At 31.6% G+C, this 20,788-nt stretch overlaps 2 protein-coding genes across 2 annotated transcripts in view; both read left to right on the plus strand.

Moving 5' to 3' along the window:
- The first annotated feature begins 66 nt into the window (after window positions 1–66).
- On the plus strand, window positions 67–2,235 carry LOC134841403 (POU domain protein CF1A-like). Its single transcript, XM_063857372.1, has one exon. The coding sequence runs from the start codon at window positions 285–287 to the stop codon at window positions 2,124–2,126; it is 1,842 nt and encodes a 613-aa protein (XP_063713442.1). The 5' UTR covers window positions 67–284; the 3' UTR covers window positions 2,127–2,235.
- A 10,262-nt stretch (window positions 2,236–12,497) lies between these two features.
- The window catches only part of LOC134841404 (endothelial differentiation-related factor 1 homolog), a 176,569-nt gene continuing 168,278 nt past the window's right edge, over window positions 12,498–20,788 (plus strand). The window contains exon 1 of the mRNA XM_063857373.1: window positions 12,498–12,509. The gene's annotated coding sequence lies outside the window, so the exon portion shown is untranslated. The remainder of the gene's footprint in view (window positions 12,510–20,788) is intronic.

The following is a 20,788-nucleotide window of genomic DNA, read 5'->3' on the forward strand; positions in this document are numbered from 1 at the left end:
CATCATTCAGAGGCTTTTTCATTGGAAAATAGTTCTGCTCCTTTTCATTTTGCCTCTGGCATCCTCTTAGCCAATCAGATTGAGAGGCAATCATTGCCGTCCTATCACCGAGCAACTTTTTCATTTTGTTGACACTTTGCAAATAAAAAGAAGCTAGACTTATTTCACCGCCTGCTGCTTTATTTTTACATCTTTTCAATCACCCGCTGTTGGGCTAATTTCACAAAAAATCTTAAAAAATCCGGTGAAAGTTTGTTTTTTTTTTGAAAAAAAAATTCGTAAAGATGGTAATTACATCCTCAATTCACGATAGCAATATCGTAGCATCAGGTCTAGTTCAACCGATCCAACAATGTTCGCCTAATTGCGTACCTTCTACAAACACAGCTGCATCAGGTATCGGAGTGAATGCTTTTGGTGAATCTATTGCGGCCGCTACTTTCGGAATTCCGACTTCGGCTCCCGAATACTCCTCTTATCTCTCGGCAAATATGTCGCCTATCATGCAGCACTCATCGGCAATGCAATGTTCAGCAGTTTCAGCTACCACACCAAATGTTGCATCATCAATTCACCCTTTGCACCATGGTTCTGCACTAAATAGCAGTAACACTTCGCCTTACGGGGCGTTCAAACAGGAGTCACTGACTATGACCCCCGGAGTTCCCTACTCAACTTGTTTGACCCCGCCGCAGGCCGCAAGTCATCAGGCAGCCGGTTGGTTGATTTCGCCTGAAAGTAATTTGTCCTGGAATGGAACGACATTCCCGTATCAAAGCAGCCCTCAGTGCTTGATACAAGGCGGCTCCTTTTTCCCAAACGGAAACAGCGCAGCTTCAGGAATCTACGGAGCGCAGTCTCCGGCGGCAATCAACCACGCATTGAGCAACTCTAATACTTGGTCTCATCTTGCAGCCGCCGGAATGCATCCATTTAACGGGTATATGACTCCCTCCAGACTGGAATCACCACCCTCGAATGTTGCCGTCCCACCATATCCGCTCTCGACTACTCCCAATATACACAGCTACTATGCGGCAGCTGCTGCTGTCCATGCCAACCAATCCCTGCTCTACGGGAGAACACTCGAGGAGTCTGCACTTTTGGACTGCATGGAGCGAGAGTGTGAAGAAACGCCGTCTAACGACGATTTGGAGCAATTTGCAAAACAGTTCAAACAACGCCGCATCAAATTGGGATTCACACAGGCGGACGTTGGACTAGCTTTGGGCACCTTATATGGAAATGTTTTCAGTCAGACTACAATTTGCAGATTCGAAGCTTTGCAGTTGAGTTTCAAGAACATGTGCAAGCTAAAGCCATTGCTGACCAAATGGTTGGACGAAGCTGAAAATAACAACGGGTATCCAAGTGCATTGGACAAAATAGCATCACAGGGACGAAAGCGCAAAAAGCGAACTTCTATTGAAGTTTCTATCAAGAATGCATTAGAACATAATTTTCATATTCAACCTAAACCGTCTGCTCATGAAATTTCGGCGTTGGCAAACAGCTTACAACTCGAGAAGGAAGTTGTGCGAGTTTGGTTCTGCAATCGAAGACAGAAAGAGAAAAGAATGACTGGAATTTGTCTGGAGGACCCGACCGGACAAAAACACGAGGACATGGAACACGGGATGATATGCGAAGGCGAAAGTAGTAGCGACGAAGATGACTTCACGAGGCGAGAAGACAGCGATTTGGACGAACGAAGTAGCGGAGGTAATTCAAACTTGATATCAAACCAAGTTGACCCCAAAATGTATCACGTGACTTCCTTAACTGGAGCTGGGTATGAATATCCGAATGAAGCTGTAACCAGTGAAACATTGAGTATAATGCATGCAAAAGGAGATATCAGCAACATGCCAGGGTTCAGTGCAAACCAAAGTCAGGATAGTTTAGTCCATCAAAATAGAACTTCGAATAGTTCAAATCCAACTGGGATTCATGTAAATCAACTTAATATAATCTGTCCTGGAATGGAATATGTAAAAGATGACAATAGAAGTTCGAATCACAATGCATTCCAACATTCGGAGAAAGAGCGAATTCTTCTACAACAACTTTCCGAACAGCAAAGCAATTTCAATTGCGCGCAATATGGATATCAGTTTGCAAATTAGAAGAATAAATTAAACAAAAAAAACTGTTAAGGCAATGGCACATTTCATTTTAAAGATGTTTATATACGAATTTGACTGATTCAGTAGCTATATATTTTTATATGTCAAAACTTATACTTAGTTCAAATTGAATTAACCCCTTTTATGATTTTTTTCAGCAATGATGTCACAGTGACAATCGTAGTTATTGCATAACTGGAAATCATAACGAAAACAGGTTTTACTTGAAAAACGAATTTTTCAGCTTAACGTTCATCGGATTTTTGCCTTACCATTAATATGAATTGCGTGAAAAGAAACACTAAATTAATGCTGAAAAACCTAATTATCGTGTTATGGTTCCGACCACCACCTGGGGAAAGGAACTGTGGTGTGGGTTTTTTGTCGAAAGTTAGATCTAACATTTTTGTCGAAAGTTAGATCAGCTTTGAGAAAAATAGGTTTAAAATTTTGGGACTTCAGTCTTAAATAAACAAGTTGATTTGAGACTGATCTGATCAAGTATAATGTAGACGTTCCCTAATTTCCCAGCTATTATTCATCTACTGAAAAAAATTATCAGGAAGATGAGACAATAATGAGTGAAAAATGAAAAGAAAAATTCGATAGTTTTAATCTTTTTTATTTTTTCCTTAGATCATTATGATTGGAACATTCGCTCATGCAGCCGGCTCTCTTTGTTAAGTTTTTTTTGAAACTTTGGTCAAGGATAGTGTGTCAGATACAGATTCTCACTTGATCTCTTTTTTTTTTCAAACATTGCGGCTGTAATTGCCGTATCGCATGAAACTTATAGACTAAAAAGACGGCCTTGATTCGCAAAAAATGGACTTCGCTCAACAAAAATAAATTAAATAGAATGCGGAAGAGAGAAACTAAAATAGGAGAAACTGACTATCCTCAGACAGGCTCAAGATATACTCTGATAGATAATTTATTCAATGAAAAAAACCAAATAAATATTATAACTTAACACGCTCAAATTCATTTTTTTGGGGTTTGACTTCTCAAAATTCAATTCAATTTCATTTGCTGATCAATCCTTCATTCGCTGATCGTTTAATTATAAAAAAGCAAACTTTGCAAAAAGAAACCCCTGATTGACCATTAGTTGATTATTTTTGGTGAATGAGTATGCACTAATTTCAAAATAACAAGGATAGCCGGTTACTGCAAGTTGTACAGAATGTTCCTTCCGACCATAGTCTTAAAAAGACGAATTTTTTTCATGAACTTAAACTTATTCGACAGTCATGATGAAAAATGCAAATTATGATGCACTTTTTGTTGAAAATTGAATAGAAAAAGCAAAAAAAGTTGCAGATTGTTGCTTATTTTTTGCAGATATTTTTAGAACTTCGAAAAAAACTTGTAAGTTTGATTCTCAAAATGGAGTAAGTTATTTTCAAAATCACGACTAAGTTTTCACGTCTTAAATTAAGCATGAATAACCTATTTTAAAAGCCTGCTCGCTTATTCGAAATTAGATCAAAATCAAAAATTTCAAGCGGGTTTTTCTCGACACTGAGAAAGTTTTTTCAAATATTTCAAATGTCGTTGGGATCAAGACTGAATGGGCTTTAATATGCTATTTAACTCGACATTTTAGGATGATTATTTGTGATGACTGATTTTGCGAGGAAAACAAAAAATTGAAAAAACTAAATTACCCGAATACAATGGTGGGAGCAAAAAAAAACATCAAAGTTCAATCAAAAGATCGGTTTTTTCCATCTGAAATTTTTTGACACAGCAAAATTTTTGATTTGCTGAATAAACGTGCCAATACAAAACAAGTGTTTTCTGCAATTTTTTGCCTAAAAAATGTAAATACTTCTAGTAAAACCCAATAATAAACAAGAAGGGCCAGTAAATGTGCAAGTAGGACAAAATGTTCGGACTAAAGATTGTCACTTTATAAAATTTCAAAATATTTTTTAAATCAATTTTCGGTCTTTAATAAAAATAATTTTTAATAAAAATGCTCAGTCGATATTCTATCTAAGTCAATACGCTATAGTTTTTTGAGACCTCTGAGATTGCGTAAAAATTAACATGGCCAAAAAATGTCCCGAATCAACAAAGTCAACGATTTGAAAATTGAACAATTCGAGCTATTTCGCAATATCGATTCCACAATTCTATTAGAAACTATTCAGCAATAACGTGATATTTAATTACAACGATTGTTTACAAGAAAAAACAGGCTTCTGATTATTCAATCTTTACCTTCATTGACTCTTGAGAAAAAAATGTAAGACATTTTTTTACTTATATAAAAATCGTCTAAAAGCTGCTAGTTGGCTGAGAAAAATTTTGACCACATTTTGATTTTAACCGAGTTATAACCCTTGCGATGCTTATGGTTGATGCTTAAATAACATTAATTGTTCTTCTTTCTTGCCATATGTTCTTGAAATTTTTTTAAAGACATAATAAAGCAAAACAAGTGCATGAACTTTTTGGTAAATAAAAAAAAACAGTTTTATCTGCGGATTATTTCCTCGATTATTTTGTCACGCTATGATGTACGTGTTTTTATTGCAAGTAGTGTGAAGCTTCGCTTCGATTCTTTGTAATTAATTTGATTTTTTTGGCGAGCTTTGAGCTTAAACAGTTCTCTGTAAAGGAAGTGTAGCTTGCGACTACCAAAACCAAAATTTGCGTTGGAATGATGCAAAGCCTTTTTTTAAAAAAAATGTAGTTGACTCTGAAGTGCACATAAGGGTTTAATCCAGTTTTTGTGCAAACTTATTTCCTATTGAAACCAATTGATTAGCTGTTGATTTTGGTTTTCATTGAATTTGCTCACAAAATTGATCAGATTCTCTCTAGCACTCGGAAAAGAGGTTGACTTATAACAATAAGGCGGACGAGTGATTCAATGCGTGTATGATCATCATTCAGATAAATTAGTTACAGTCGCTGCTGTCAATGCATTTGAACCTCTATGACCAATATCTTATTTGTTAATTATGCAATAATAGCAAAATTTCGTTCCTAAAAACTGGTTTAACTAAAATTGTTAACTTTAACTAATTAGTTTTTTATTAAATTATAATCAAGTATTTTGTCTAAATTTTAATTGCTTGCAACCCTTAATTCGATTTTTTTTTCAGAATTTTACCTGTAAATAAATATAACATAAAAACAACCTTCCACTAGATTATCAATCTCTCATGAGTAAAAATAATTTAGTTTTACAATCTATCTATTATATTTAAATGCGGGCTTGACTATCTCACCATATTTAAGCCCCTCAAACGTATTTTTTTTGCATGTTTAACAAAATAATTTTTTCACGTTTAAGCTATATCGTATATTGCTATGGTTAAGAACTTTTTTTTAGATTTTTCAGTTTCAATTGTGTGTTTACTTCACCAAGTTTGAAATTAGCAACCCAATACGGGTATGCTGTTAGACTTTGGCCTCAAATTTCCAGAAAAATTGAAATTGAAAAATTTCCAAATTCATGAAATTTTAAACCCTGTAGTTGGGCGCTGTCAGTATAATCTCAGGAGTTGCGAATCTTGTCTCAAAAAAACTATCTCGAAAACTAAAAGGATTTTATTCGATGCAGGAAATTCGATGTAAAAAAATTAAATATTTTGAAATCCCCTCCCTTGTAGTTGGGAACTTTGAAAACAATCTCAGCAGTTGCAAATTTTGCGTTCAAATGAGACGGTTCAAATGCATTTAGTTTTCGAGATATGACGTTTTTTTCTGATTTTTAAAAAAATTTCAAAAAGTTTTTAAAAAGTTTCACAAAAATTAATATTCCCTACCCTGTAGTTGGGTGTTGTCAGGGTACTTTCAGTGATTGCATTTCGTGCCTCTGAAGATGACTGTCCAAATGCTTTTAGTTTCCGTGATATGACGTTTGTATTCACCTGCTTAAAACTTTTCAAAACTTAGATAAAAACATTGTACAAAATTGGAATTGCATCACCCCATAGCTAGGTTCTGCTGTGCTAGTCTCAAAGATTGCAAATTTTTCTTCTGAAAGCGTTTGCTGAAGTCTTTTTGGTTTCCGAGATATGACTTTTTGTCAATGTTTAAAAAAATACGAAAAAACTCGATTTAAAAAAAGCTTTACGGAATCTTTAATAACCAACAACCCTATATTGGAGTTTACATATTTTTCTCCAACCTAGACTGCATAAATCATCTTCATTTCTATATAAACCATTTACTTTATTTTTCAAAAGTTTTCAAAAAACCTAGCCTAAAATGCTGGAGTGTTGTCAAGTTACTCTCAAAATTTTTATATCTTGATTCCAGATATGACTGCTTAAAGCATTTTGTTTTCCAAGATATGACATTTTAATGATTTTTCAGAAGCGTTAAGTTTCAGAAATATATATATTTAGTTTTCAAACTTTGAAATTGTCGACGCATTGATGGAGTGAAATCAGTTAAAAACAAAACTAGGAAAAAAGTCCAGTTTCTTAAAATTAATTGCGTTGCAATCATCTATTGATGGTAGAAATTGACAAACCTACTGGCTAAGAAAACGAAAAAACTAAAATAAACGAGAGTTTTAATCAGGAGTTTAGTAATTTTGCCTATAAAATGAGTAACTTGAGTAAGTTTTTTAGAATAAAATTTGAAAATAGACCTGAATTTTGTCGGCCGTTCTAGTGTTTTTTTCTGAGTTTAAAATACGAAGATCTGAAATCCAATAATTTTGGATACTTGACCATTTAAGTTCAAAAAGAACCTATAAGTTGATTTTTTGAAATTAAAAGCGTTTGGAGTTCCTCGTGTATTGTTACGGTTGCATTCATCTCGTTATTTTTCATATATATAAGCAGTCTTGACGTTCGTTAATCTGTTAGAAGCACCGGAGTTTTTGACTCACTAAAATTGAAAACATGGTAATTTTTTGTGATGTTTAAAGCAGAGGAATGAATGTTGAAAAGTTTCTTTGCTGTAGAAATAAGACTGTACAGAGTTAGTGTTATATAGATGGTTTCCCATAAAATTTTAACAATTTTCTGAAACACCAGTTAAAAATGATGTTTGGTTGATTTCTAGCTTTTTCATTATTCCCCGGAAGTGGAAGTTTTTACCAATATGATATTTCATAGATACTTCGCGTCTGCCGCTAAATTTTGTTTTTCTTCATTTTTTCCCATTTCAATAGAACAAATTTCATGTGGCAGCTCAAACATTTTTTTTAAAAATCAAGATTGAAGTTGATGTTGCTTTTTGTTTTGACGACGTCAAGGAGTTATAAAAAACTATGGCGTACCAATGCATTTTCACGGCCTAAAAAAATTGAAGCGCATGAAGTATGGCATTATAATGAGGCCCTTCAGCCCTTATTGTGGTTTGAAACAAAACTAAAAAAACGTCTTTTTTTGGCGATTCAGTCTGGAACGTGGGGACATACAAGGAATGAACAATGCTTGGACAGACTGGATAGCTTTCCATATATCCTCTGCGAATCAGAAAAACCACCTGTATGTGCCGAGAAACAGTGAATTTAGTTCCAATCTAACTAAAATGTGCCTTCAATCTGTGACAATGTACTTTTTTAATGCAAAATAGTTAACGAAAAAGAATCGTTGGTTGAATTTTTCTTTAAAAAATTTGATCTCATTCTAAAAACGTGATCGATTTAGTTGTGACGATTGTTAAGCAACGAAACTCATGCGATCTTTATGTGCTGGGAAGAGTCTTATGACTGTTGCATGACAATATATACATTCGGAAAACGTGCGGAATAATTTGCTTGGATTGTTTTTTAGTGAATATTCGACTTCTTAACTAAGATTTTTTGATAAAATTGTTTTACCCATCTGAAAATATTGCTGCTTTTAATTTAATTTTTTTTGAGTATTCGATTTTTTTTCACTTTGAATATTTTGGGCTAAAATGGGTTTGGTTAATATTACATCTGCTTAGTTTACCCTTAATTTGTCGTTGTTTTGGCTCAACAGTAGTCTACCCAAGTTTTGTCTGCTCAGTATCTGCCTGATGAATTTTGTTTGATATTGCTCTTTTAACTTTGGCAAATGAGTTTTTTGGTATTGTTTCTCAAAGTTACTGTTGCGGACAAAAATAAGTTAAACCATTTTTTTTTATTAAAAAATTTTTCTCTCGAATCAGGCTTTTGTGTTTCGTCTTTTTCTTTGTTCTGTTTTTCGTGCTATTTTTTGATTTTATGTATCAATGTTGCATTCAGGGGCAAAATTTTTATGTCAAAAAAATCAGGTCACTTTTTGAAACAATCGTTGAGCCGCTGTATCAATGCATCATCTTTATTCATGGAAAATCAATTATACGGTGATGTAACAAAAAACTAAGACTGGAATATTTTTTGCTGCGCATTATCAACAGATCCAAAAAACTTCAAGAAGAGAAACAACTTCCAGCTATAAACGACATCGTCATTAAAATTGTTTCCAAAAAGTAAATAGTCACATTTTAATGAGGATAAAACAAAATGAAATGCCTTCAATTTAAATAATTCTTAGAAGGATTTTTTTAAATGTACCAATTACAATCAGAAATCTATAATGCATTTGTAAGTTTGGATTTGTCGACAATTAAAATTTATTAGATAACACTGTACATATTATCATACAATGTTTTGGTAGTTTTTCTCTTAGGCGTTTTTCTCTCATAGAAAAAGATTAACTTCAAGATTTTTGCTTTTTCCCGGGTTGTTGGACAGTTTGTTTTATGAAAAAAAAACTTTTTTTCACTTATATCATTCTCACATACATTTGAAACTACGATACACGGAAGAGCGATTCTCTCACGGGCTTTTAAGCAGTTTAAAAACCTTAAGCGTCCATTTAAAAACAGTTCTTGTAATTGATAATTTGTTCAAAATTGGACTTCAGAACACGTTCTCAAAATTTTCATTTGGCAGTTTTACATTTTGATTGGCCAAATAACAGGCATTTTTCTCCAATTCAGCTCCAAAACTTGAATTTCAGTAGTTGCATTTTAAATGAATTTGCTGGTGTTCGCTAAATTTTGTAACAGTTTGGACCATCGCTCAAACTGTTTCAAGCACCAAAAAAATGTATCGAAAAGGTTTTTTTTATCAATATGAGTGGATGTTGTTTTTTCCGCACGGTTTTTTGTTATATTAGCTTCAGGTTATTTTTGCTACAAAATAATTTTTCAAACTTGGAGGCTTCGAGCATAATGGTAAGGGGTTCACTTCGAGTTATATCTGATCGGGTAATTGATCCACTGCCATGGCAATGATAGTGTGTGAGAACGAGCTCTGACTTCAACTCTAGCTGCAGGTCTACCACAGCCTGATCGAATACGGCTGACATAGTGGTACCACGAGAAAGTTCTAGTGAAAATTTAATTTCAATCTTACTAAAATGTGCCTTTACTCTCTGTCAGTGTACTTTTTCAAAGTTTTTTGCTTTTAGTTGCGAAAAGTTTTGTAAGAAAAATCGTTTTTTTCCAAGTTTTCACTGAAGAAAAATTTCTCAATCTAAAAGCGTGATCATGTTAGCTATGAAGATTGTTAAGCACCAAAATTTTTAAACTCTTCGTGTGCACTGAAGAGTTTTATGACTGTTGCATGACAATAATATCATTTTTTGTTCCGACTTCTGAAGAAAACAGCGAAACAATTTTGCTTGAAGTGTTTTTTCTAATCAGTCAATACTCTACTTTTTAGTTGGGATTTTTCGACAAAATTGTTTTATCTCACTTGAAAGCTAAAATGGGTTGGGTTGATACTCTATTTGCTTAATTGACTCTTATTTTTTAATTGACCCATGTTTTTTTCGGCTCAACAGTAGTCTGCCCAAGTTTTCTGCTCAGTATTCGCTTCATGGACTTTGTTTGATAATGGCAACTTAAATCTGTCCATTGTGTTTCTCAATATGTTTTCTCAAATTTGACCGCCTTCCGAACAAAAACAAAAGAAATCAGGTTAAAAACAAAGTGTTTTTCTCGAATCAGGCTTTTGTGTTTGCCCTTCTCTTTGTGCTATCTGTCGTGCTATTTATTGCTATATCGCAAGTGTGCGAAACTCCGCTTTGCCTCTGTCTAACAATGAAAAAACTTCATGCAAGAAATGGTTTTGTCAATTTTTGAAACAGCCGTTGAACCGCTGTACCAAAGCATCATCTTTACCCATCGAAAATCATACAAAACGTGATCTGCCCAAAAAGAAGAATGAAAAGTTTTTTTGTTGCGCATCAAGAACAAATCCAAAAACGTTCAAGAAGAGAAACGGCTTATAAACCCACATTTTTTAAATTTTCAATTCTATAAACTAATTAGCCACATTTTAAAATGAAGAAAACAAACTGAAATGCCTACGAAATAAATAAAGCCTATCCGCAAAAAAAAGTTAAAAAACTTAGTAATCACCGTTAGAATAATTCTATAAGGCATTTGTAAGTTTAGATTCGTCGATACTTGAAAGTTTTTAGATATCATTGTAGTTATTAGCATACAATAATTTTTAGTTGGTACTCTTGGATATTTTTCCTCATGGAAAAATATTAATTATAAGGTTTTGCATTTTTCCGGTTTTTGGACAATTTGTTCTTTGAAAATTTTCTACTACATAAATCATTCGCACAGATATATCGAACTAAGATAAACTGAAAAAAGGTTATCTCACGGTGCTTTTAACAAAACAAAAAAGCTTTAAGCTTCTATTTAATTTTAGCGCTTGTTAATGATGATTTCTAAATATTTTTTTTGTAATAAACTGTACTTCAGAACAGTTTCCTAAATATTTCACTTTGTTTATCTTCATTTTCACAATTAACTGTTCAACAGTTAAGAGCCATTGCTCTCTAGCTTTTGTTTAGTTGCTCTAAGAAAGCCTTGAGTTTGATAACCTTGGTTTTCCTAAAAAAAAGCATTCTTCTCCAAATCAGCTCCAAAACCTGGAATCCACTAGTTTCATCATAAATTATGTAGTATTCCAAATACTACACTAACTTATAGTTTAACTTAGTTTTCTAACATTTTAAATATCCTTCCGATTTAAATAATATTTTTAAGATTGGATTCATTTTTTTCTGTTGCTTTTAGCCTGCATATTGAAATCAAGTATGTCGCCAGTTAGGTGGACTGGTTTACTGTCTTGCCTTAAAAAGCAGACTGCGCGGCGACAAAGCCCCCGTCCTTTTGCGATACTAACAAAAGACTTTGAATTTTTAAATAAATAAAGCAGGTGCAACACTGACAAATTGCCCTGATCTTTGAAGTTATTTATTTTCTATAATAAAATCAATGAGTTGCAAATGTCAATTTCATCAAAAGTATGAAGAAAAGGGGGGAAATGAAGTTTGAAGCCTAGACTGCAGGTGCAGATTCGTCTCAGCCAAACAGATGAGAAACAAATCAACCTGAATCTTCAGAAATTTTACTTTCCCCACTCGCTCAGTCGAGTGGAATTACTTCCTTTTTTATTTATCACTAATTTTTCTTAAAACAAAAAATAATTTTGAAACAAATATAACAATCCAGAACTGACAGAGGTAAAATTTTAAAGTTTTCCTTTAACTTAAATTAATGTAACTTAACCTAAATACCCCAAACCTATTTTGGTCTTTATTACAGTTGTTCATCCATAAATAATTTAAATTTATTTAATGGGGTATTTAGTGGGGTATTTAAGTTAGGTTACATTAATTTAAGTTAAAGTTTTCCTTTAAATTAAATTAATGTAACCTAACCTAAATACCCCAAACCTATTTTGGTCCTTAATACAGTTGTTCATCCATTTATAAATAATTTAAATTTATTGAATCAACCCTTTTAGTTTATCTGTTTATATAAATATCATTTTAACTGTAGGAACAGATCAACTATTATCTATGATATAATTCAACTGAGACTTATAATTTTAGTTACTAATTGAAACAAAGGGATCTAACAACCGACCCCCACGTTTTTCTTAGGAAAGTTGGTGCGATTTGAGCTGAGAACTACTCCTTATTAAACATATAGGTCTGAAAACAAAAGAATTAATTGTAGTTATTGCAAATATTAGGAAAGTGAGTTTTTGTTAGTCAGTTTCCAACTTCAAAAAGCTAGAGACAGATGTTATCTATCTTTAGGGCCCGCAATATGATTGACCGCTTTATTGCCAGATAGTCCTTGATAGATTTAAGGTTATCAATATCTTCTCTATCGCGCATCAGTCTTTGACAGCTTTCTGCTAACTTTATCGCATAACATTTCAACTCATGATTATTATAACTAATATATACCAAATAAAAGGAAATGCTCTCTGACCAAATCGGCTAGTGTTAACATTTACTTTAGAAAATTTAACGACCTTTCACCTAAAATAGTTTTATAACATACGTTAAACTAACTATTTACAGTTTTGTTCTTTCATCAGACATTCCGAAAGTGCTCGTAAAACTTATTAAACGTTTCAATTCTTTCTTAAAAAGGGAGGAAGAGGTACTGCATGCAATCTAAATGTACTCTAAATTATTGATGAATTAATTTAACCCATCATATACACAATCAAACCTGTGCTACATTGAGATAAATTCTTAATTTTTTTGGTTGTGCAATTGTGCTTTATATTATTTTCACCCTTGTGCGAGGCTTATCATCTAACCTAACATAACTTAGTTCTAAACCTAATTATCTCATCAGGGAAGGAAGTTTTGGTCCAAAGAAGGGAAGAAACGATCTACGCTCACTAGGTAAGGAACTATAAGGTGTTTTCTTTCTGACATTTTTTTTTCAACGATCAAATTGAGTGAAGCTCACTGAACCTATGCTAAGTTAAGATAAAAATTACAATAAGCACAAACAGATAAGCTATATAAGGAAAAAAAACTAAAAATTCCCCAAAGTCAGTAAAAAGAAAGTCCGATTAAGTTAGATAAACTTCCATTTTAAAGAAATTTGGTCCAATTTTGGTTAAAACAAAACCGATTAAGCTAGTATAACGCCCATTTTAACAAAAATTTTCTCAATTTTAGTCAAACTAAGTCCAATGAAATTCAAAAAGTTTCCACTTTAACAATTTGTTTGCCCATTTACTGTCGGAACAATATCAATTAAGTTAGATACTTTTCTCTTTTTACAGAACTTTGCTCAATTTTACGCCAAATAACCACAAATAAGCTAGAAAAACGTCCATTTTTTTGAAATTGTGTCCAATTTCAGTCAGAATAAGTCCGATTAAGCTAGATACATTTCTATTTTAAAGACATTTTGGTCAATTTTAGCAAAAATAAGTCCGATGAAGCTAAAAAAACTTCCATTTTGTTAAAGATTTGCCCATATAGTCAAAACAAATCCGATTAATCTTAATAAACTTCTATTTTAACAAAACTTTGCCCAATTTATGTCAAAATAAGCCCAATTAAGCCAGATAAGCTCCCTTTTCAACAAAATTTAGCCCATTTTGGTCAAGGCTCATTCAATTAAACTAATTAAACTTCCATTTTAACAAACTTTTGCTCAATTTTGTTCCAAATAAGCATAATTAAAATAAATTAACTCCAACTTAACCTAAAAATTTACCCAAATCTGGCCCCACAAGAGCCATTTAAGCTAGTTTAATTGAGTATAAATCTAAAACTTACCTAATTTTGATTAAAATGAAGCGTTTTAAGCTAGGTAAACTAAAAATTATTCTAAAATTCACCCAACTTTGGTCCAAATAAGTGCAATTAAGAAAAATTAACTTAAAATTAACCTAATAATAACCCAAATGTGACCCAAACAGAGCCACTTAATCCAGTTTAACCCAGTATTTAAAAAAATTATCTAATTTTGGTAAAAGTCAAACCATTTAATTTAGGCAAACTAGGAGTTAATCAACAGTTTACCCAATTTTTTTCAAAATAAACTCAATTAGGAAATGTGAACTTCAAATATAACTAAAATTTAACCTTTTGTCAAAATGGGCCGCTTAAGATTTAAGAAAACACAATTCATTAAAATTTTACTCAAAACTTGGTCCACATAAGCCTAAATAAGTTAGCAAAAATTCAGATTTAATTGAAAATTCATCTATAAACTGGTCAAAATGAAACCAAATTAGAGAAGTAAATTGAAAATTTTTACTACAAATAACTGATAAAAAACGGATATTAATCAAATTTCTATCATATTGAAATCCTCTTTAATATATAAATACTAGAAAATGCTCAAATTTAACTAGTTTTTGTCAAAATAATCTCAGTTAACGTAAACTAAATCACAATTTTCATCCTTTTAGTGAAAATTGGTTAATGAAAATTGAAGAAAGGCTAAAAATGTTCAAAAACTCATCTTAATCACGGTAAAAAAAGTATTAGTTTAAATCGTAAAAAAACCTGATAATGAAAAAAAGTAATGTCAACACAATCTAAAACCGATTTTTGCACTTTAAAAATACAACATAAGGATGAGAATAAAAATTACGAAAACTCTATGCTAGATTAAAACACTGAAAAAGATCATGTCATCATTTTATCGCAACACGTTAACGAACATAAACACGAACTACATGTCCTTTTTCGAAGATACACTCTCAAAGTAGTAACAGTTCTCCAACAAGTAAACATACTAAATAACATATTATATACCAGAAGAACGATTAATTGCTTTGCTCTCGATTACTTTCTAAAATAACTTAAGTACGTCGATTCCAATTAAAACTAATTACAAATTAAAAATATTTCGATGCGGCTTAAAAAAACTATCAAGAACATTAAAAGCTGAAAAAAAGAAACAAAAAAAATGGCAAAAACAGTCGCATATCCAGACTTAGCTCTCGAAAAAATTACGGGCTTAAACCCAAATGAAGAAGCAAGAGATTTTAAAAACATATTATAAAAAAATGGTATTTTCAAATAACACTCGACTAGCAGTCACCGTGCAAATCACGACGTATATGATAACAGACAATGAGCTTTAATCGGTTAAATATTAAGAGTAATTGCCTCCAAATGAATGAAGGATTGAAACTTTATAGAAAAAAAGTCATCAATGTTTATAAAAAAAATTTTAAGACACGAAAAAAATCAATCCTATTATGCTTAGGAATCTTACAGAGTCAAAATATTCATAACAAAAGAATCAATAGGCAAAACATTTGAAAGAAAAAATACGGTCGAAAACACATTTATGGTTTAACATAAAACAGAAAAACTGTTTTTCAAATAACTTCTATACTATTCCAAAGCATGAGTGATCCACCTAATTTGCTTAGTAATTTTTCTTTTATAACACATTTTATGACTATGCGAGTGATTATATTTTTTATGAAAAAACTCCAAACAATCTCTTCTTCTGCGTTTCTGTGTGTTACCATTTCTAAAACTTCCTGAAACAGTTCAAATTGGTTGAAAATGTATACCTTCAAAATAAAATTGAAAGAAATTTTTTTAAACACTTATGGAACATAATTTATCCAACGGAACCTGTAGCGCTTGATTTTTAATTTTCATTTGCAATAAAAAAAGCAACTATAAATTACGGAAGGCCAGGAGCTTAAACTAAAATAAGTTTTGAGTCAATTTCACTTCAAACTCAGGCGGTTTTATGACTGAAAAATTCAGCACAAAAAAAATTGGAAAATTTTTTTCCAATTGCATTCGAAGCGGCCAACAAACTTGGGTTGAAACCTTTGATTTATCAACTAGCCAATGTAAAATTGTATCAAGCCATTTAAGGCGAACAAATTTATTGTCCTCGGAATCCTCTGAGTGCACATAGAGGAACTGATAGGTTGCTTTTGAAATTCGCTTGAAAATAGGCACTAAATTACAAAAAACACACTAGCAGAGTAACATTTGAAAGGAAATCTCATCTCCCAAAATTCTCGAATTTGTTCCAATCAAACAATAGTTAATTCACAAAAACGGGCGATTAAAAAGTTTGACCCAACCCGCCGTAGTTTTATGCCAACATTATTGGTGCTATATGTAATTTCGAATTATGGGTACCATTCAAATTATGCCAACGAAAATTAAAGTTGGTGGCTATATGTAGCCTTCAAGACTCGAATGATACTCGCTCCTCAACAATGTGGCCAATTTCATAGTTTGTCCGCAAAAGAATAAAAACGCGCATGCATGGCATCATTTTGCATTTAAAAGCTTATGGGATATAATTGTTCTTTAAGAAACTTTAACTTTGATTTTGCTCAAACACTCACCAATTTGATTAATTTTAATATAATCAGAGATCACTGAGACCTAATAAAAACAATTTTAGAAAATTTTGAAGATTTTAAAAAACACTAATAATTTAATCTTAGACAAAAAGTCCATGTGAGATTTTGGAAACAATTAATTGCCATCAGTGCAGCAATTCATTTTTTTACTATAAGATAAGCATAATATTTGCCATAATTGCAATTTATAAGCCAATTTTAATCGGTGATGAAATTGAGATATATCGAGAGGTGCTCGAAACACATTATGCTTAGGACAATGTTCTGCCTAGCCATGGATATCAATTTCCTGATCGATTACAACATCCTAATTCATGTCGACCATGTACTTGCTAGTGTGAACACGATTTATATTTTCCCAGATAAATCAAAATTGACTCTTTATTATAAAAACTTGCCAGTTTCAATGGAGGGGCAATCACAATTGAAAGAACAAGCTCTCAATACTCTCAAATTGTCAATGTTTTTGTGAATCAGCATAACACAATAGATATCAATTTGATTTTCCAATAAAAAAATGTAATACTTGTTCATTTGTGACAGTTTCTTATGATAGTTTATTTATTCTCCTTTTTCTAGTTTACTTATTCTTCTTTCACTTATTCTCCGTTTTTCTACTTTCATATAGTTTTTGTCAAAGTTTGACTCAAGTACGTCGATTCCATTTAAAACTAATTACCAATTATTAAAATTTCGATGCTGCTTAAAAAAACTATCAAGAACATTAAAAGCTGAAAAAAAAAGAAACAAAAAAAATGGCAAAAACAGTCGCATATCCAGACTTAGCTCTCGAAAAAATTACAGGCTTAGACCCAAATGAAGAAGCAAGAGATTTTTAAAACATATTATAAAAAAATGGTTTTTTCAAATAACACTCGACTAGCAGTCACCGGTGCAAATTGAGTGAAGCTCACTGAACCTATGCTAAGTTAAGATAAAAATTACAATAAGCACAAACAGATAAGCTATATAAGGAAAAAAAACTAATAATTCCCCAAAGTCAGTAAAAAGAAAGTCCGATTAAGTTAGATAAACTTCCATTTTAAAGAAATTTGGTCCAATTTTGGTTAAAACAAAACCGATTAAGCTAGTATAACGCCCATTTTAACAAAAATTTTCTCAATTTTAGTCAAACTAAGTCCAATGAAATTCAAAAAGTTTCCACTTTAACAATTTGTTTGCCCATTTACTGTCGGAACAATATCAATTAAGTTAGATACTTTTCTCTTTTTACAGAACTTTGCTCAATTTTACGCCAAATAACCACAAATAAGCTAGAAAAACGTCCATTTTATTGAAATTGTGTCCAATTTCAGTCAGAATAAGTCCGATTAAGCTAGATACGTTTCTATTTTAAAGACATTTTGGTCAATTTTAGCAAAAATAAGTCCGATGAAGCTAAAAAAACTTCCATTTTGTTAAAGATTTGCCCATATAGTCGAAACAAATCCGATTAATCTTAATAAACTTCTATTTTAACAAAACTTTGCCCAATTTATGTCAAAATAAGCCCAATTAAGCCAGATAAGCTCCCTTTTCAACAAAATTTAGCCCATTTTGGTCAAGGCTCATTCAATTAAACTAATTAAACTTCCATTTTAACAAACTTTTGCTCAATTTTGTTCCAAATAAGCATAATTAAAATAAATTAACTCCAACGTAACCTAAAAATTTACCCAAATCTGGCCCCACAAGAGCCATTTAAGCTAGTTTAATTGAGTATAAATCTAAAACTTACCTAATTTTGATTAAAATGAAGCGTTTCAAGCTAGGTAAACTAAAAATTATTCTAAAATTCACCCAACTTTGGTCCAAATAAGTGCAATTAAGAAAAATTAACTTAAAATTAACCTAATAATAACCCAAATGTGACCCAAACAGAGCCACTTAATCCAGTTTAACCCAGTATTTAAAAAAATTATCTAATTTTGGTAAAAGTCAAACCATTTAATTTAGGCAAACTAGGAGTTAATCAACAGTTTACCCAATTTTTTTCAAAATAAACTCAATTAGGAAATGTGAACTTCAAATATAACTAAAATTTAACCTTTTGTCAAAATAGGCCGTTTAAGATTTAAGAAAACACAATTCATTAAAATTTTACTCAAAACTTGGTCCACATAAGCCTAAATAAGTTAGCAAAAATTCAGATTTAATTGAAAATTCATCTATAAACTGGTCAAAATGAAACCAAATTAGAGAAGTAAATTGAAAATTTTTACTACAAACAACTGATAAAAAACGGATATTAATCAAATTTCTATCATATTGAAATCCTCTTTAATATATAAATACTAGAAAATGCTCAAATTTAACTAGTTTTTGTCAAAATAATCTCAGTTAACGTAAACTAAATCACAATTTTCATCCTTTTAGTGAAAATTGGTTAATGAAAATTGAAGAAAGGCTAAAAATGTTCAAAAACTCATCTTAATCACGGTAAAAAAAGTATTAGTTTAAATCGTAAAAAAACCTGATAATGAAAAAAAGTAATGTCAACACAATCTAAAACCGATTTTTGCACTTTAAAAATACAACGTAAGGATGAGAATAAAAATTACGAAAACTCTATGCTAGATTAAAACACTGAAAAAGATCATGTCATCATTTTATCGCAACACGTTAACGAACATAAACACGAACTACATGTCCTTTTTCGAAGATACACTCTCAAAGTAGTAACAGTTCTCCAACAAGTAAACATACTAAATAACATATTATATACCAGAAGAACGATTAATTGCTTTGCTCTCGATTACTTTCTAAAATAACTTAAGTACGTCGATTCCAATTAAAACTAATTACAAATTAAAAATATTTCGATGCGGCTTAAAAAAACTATCAAGAACATTAAAAGCTGAAAAAAAAGAAACAAAAAAAATGGCAAAAACAGTCGCATATCCAGACTTAGCTCTCGAAAAAATTACGGGCTTAAACCCAAATGAAGAAGCAAGAAATTTTAAAAACATATTATAAAAAAATGGTATTTTCAAATAACACTCGACTAGCAGTCACCGTGCAAATCACGACGTATATGATAACAGACAATGAGCTTTAATCGGTTAAATATTAAGAGTAATTGCCTCCAAATGAATGAAGGATTGAAACTTTATAGAAAAAAAGTCATCAATGTTTATAAAAAAAATTTTAAGACACGAAAAAAATCAATCCTATTATGCTTAGGAATCTTACAGAGTCAAAATATTCATAACAAAAGAATCAATAGGCAAAACATTTGAAAGAAAAAATACGGTCGAAAACACATTTATGGTTTAACATAAAACAGAAAAACTGTTTTTCAAATAACTTCTATACTATTCCAAAGCATGAGTGATCCACCTAATTTGCTTAGTAATTTTTCTTTTATAACACATTTTATGACTATGCGAGTGATTATATTTTTTATGAAAAAACTCCAAACAATCTCTTCTTCTGCGTTTCTGTGTGTTACCATTTCTAAAACTTCCTGAAACAGTTCAAATTGGTTGAAAATGTATACCTTCAAAATAAAATTGAAAGAAATTTTTTTAAACACTTATGGAACATAATTTATCCAACGGAACCTGTAGCGCTTGATTTTTAATTTTCATTTGCAATAAATAAAGCAACTATAAATTACGGAAGGCCAGGAGCTTAAACTAAAATAAGTTTTGAGTCAATTTCACTTCAAACTCAGGCGGTTTTATGACTGAAAAATTCAGCACAAAAAAATTGGAAAATTTTTTTCCAATTGCATTCGAAGCGGCCAACAAACTTGGGTTGAAACCTTTGATTTATCAACTAGCCAATGTAAAATTGTATCAAGCCATTTAAGGCGAACAAATTTATTGTCCTCGGAATCCTCTGAGTGCACATAGAGGAACTGATAGGTTGCTTTTGAAATTCGCTTGAAAATAGGCACTAAATTACAAAAAACACACTAGCAGAGTAACATTTGAAAGGAAATCTCATCTCCCAAAATTCTCGAATTTGTTCCAATCAAACAATAGTTAATTCACAAAAACGGGCAATTAAAAAGTTTGACCCAACCCGCCGTAGTTTTATGCCAACATTATTGGTGCTATATGTAATTTCGAATTATGGGTACCATTCAAATTATGCCAACGAAAATTAAAGTTGGTGGCTATATGTAGCCTTCAAGACTCGAATGATACTCGCTCCTCAACAATGTGGCCAATTTCATAGTTTGTCCGCAAAAGAATAAAAACGCGCATGCATGGCATCATTTTGCATTTAAAAGCTTATGGGATATAATTGTTCTTTAAGAAATTTTAACTTTGATTTTGCTCAAACACTCACCAATTTGATTAATTTTAATATAATCAGAGATCACTGAGACCTAATAAAAACAATTTTAGAAAATTTTGAAGATTTTAAAAAACACTAATAATTTAATCTTAGACAAAAAGTCCATGTGAGATTTTGGAAACAATTAATTGCCATCAGTGCAGCAATTCATTTTTTTACTATAAGATAAGCATAATATTTGCCATAATTGCAATTTATAAGCCAATTTTAATCGGTG

The sequence above is a fragment of the Symsagittifera roscoffensis genome, chromosome 3, assembly GCF_963678635.1.
Source record: "Symsagittifera roscoffensis chromosome 3, txSymRosc1.1, whole genome shotgun sequence".
Lineage (NCBI taxonomy): Eukaryota > Metazoa > Xenacoelomorpha > Acoela > Convolutidae > Symsagittifera > Symsagittifera roscoffensis.

Coding starts and splice junctions, on each gene's coding strand:
- LOC134841403 (XM_063857372.1), top strand. CDS start 285: ATGGTAATTACATCCTCAATTCACGATAGCAATATCGTAGCATCAGGT.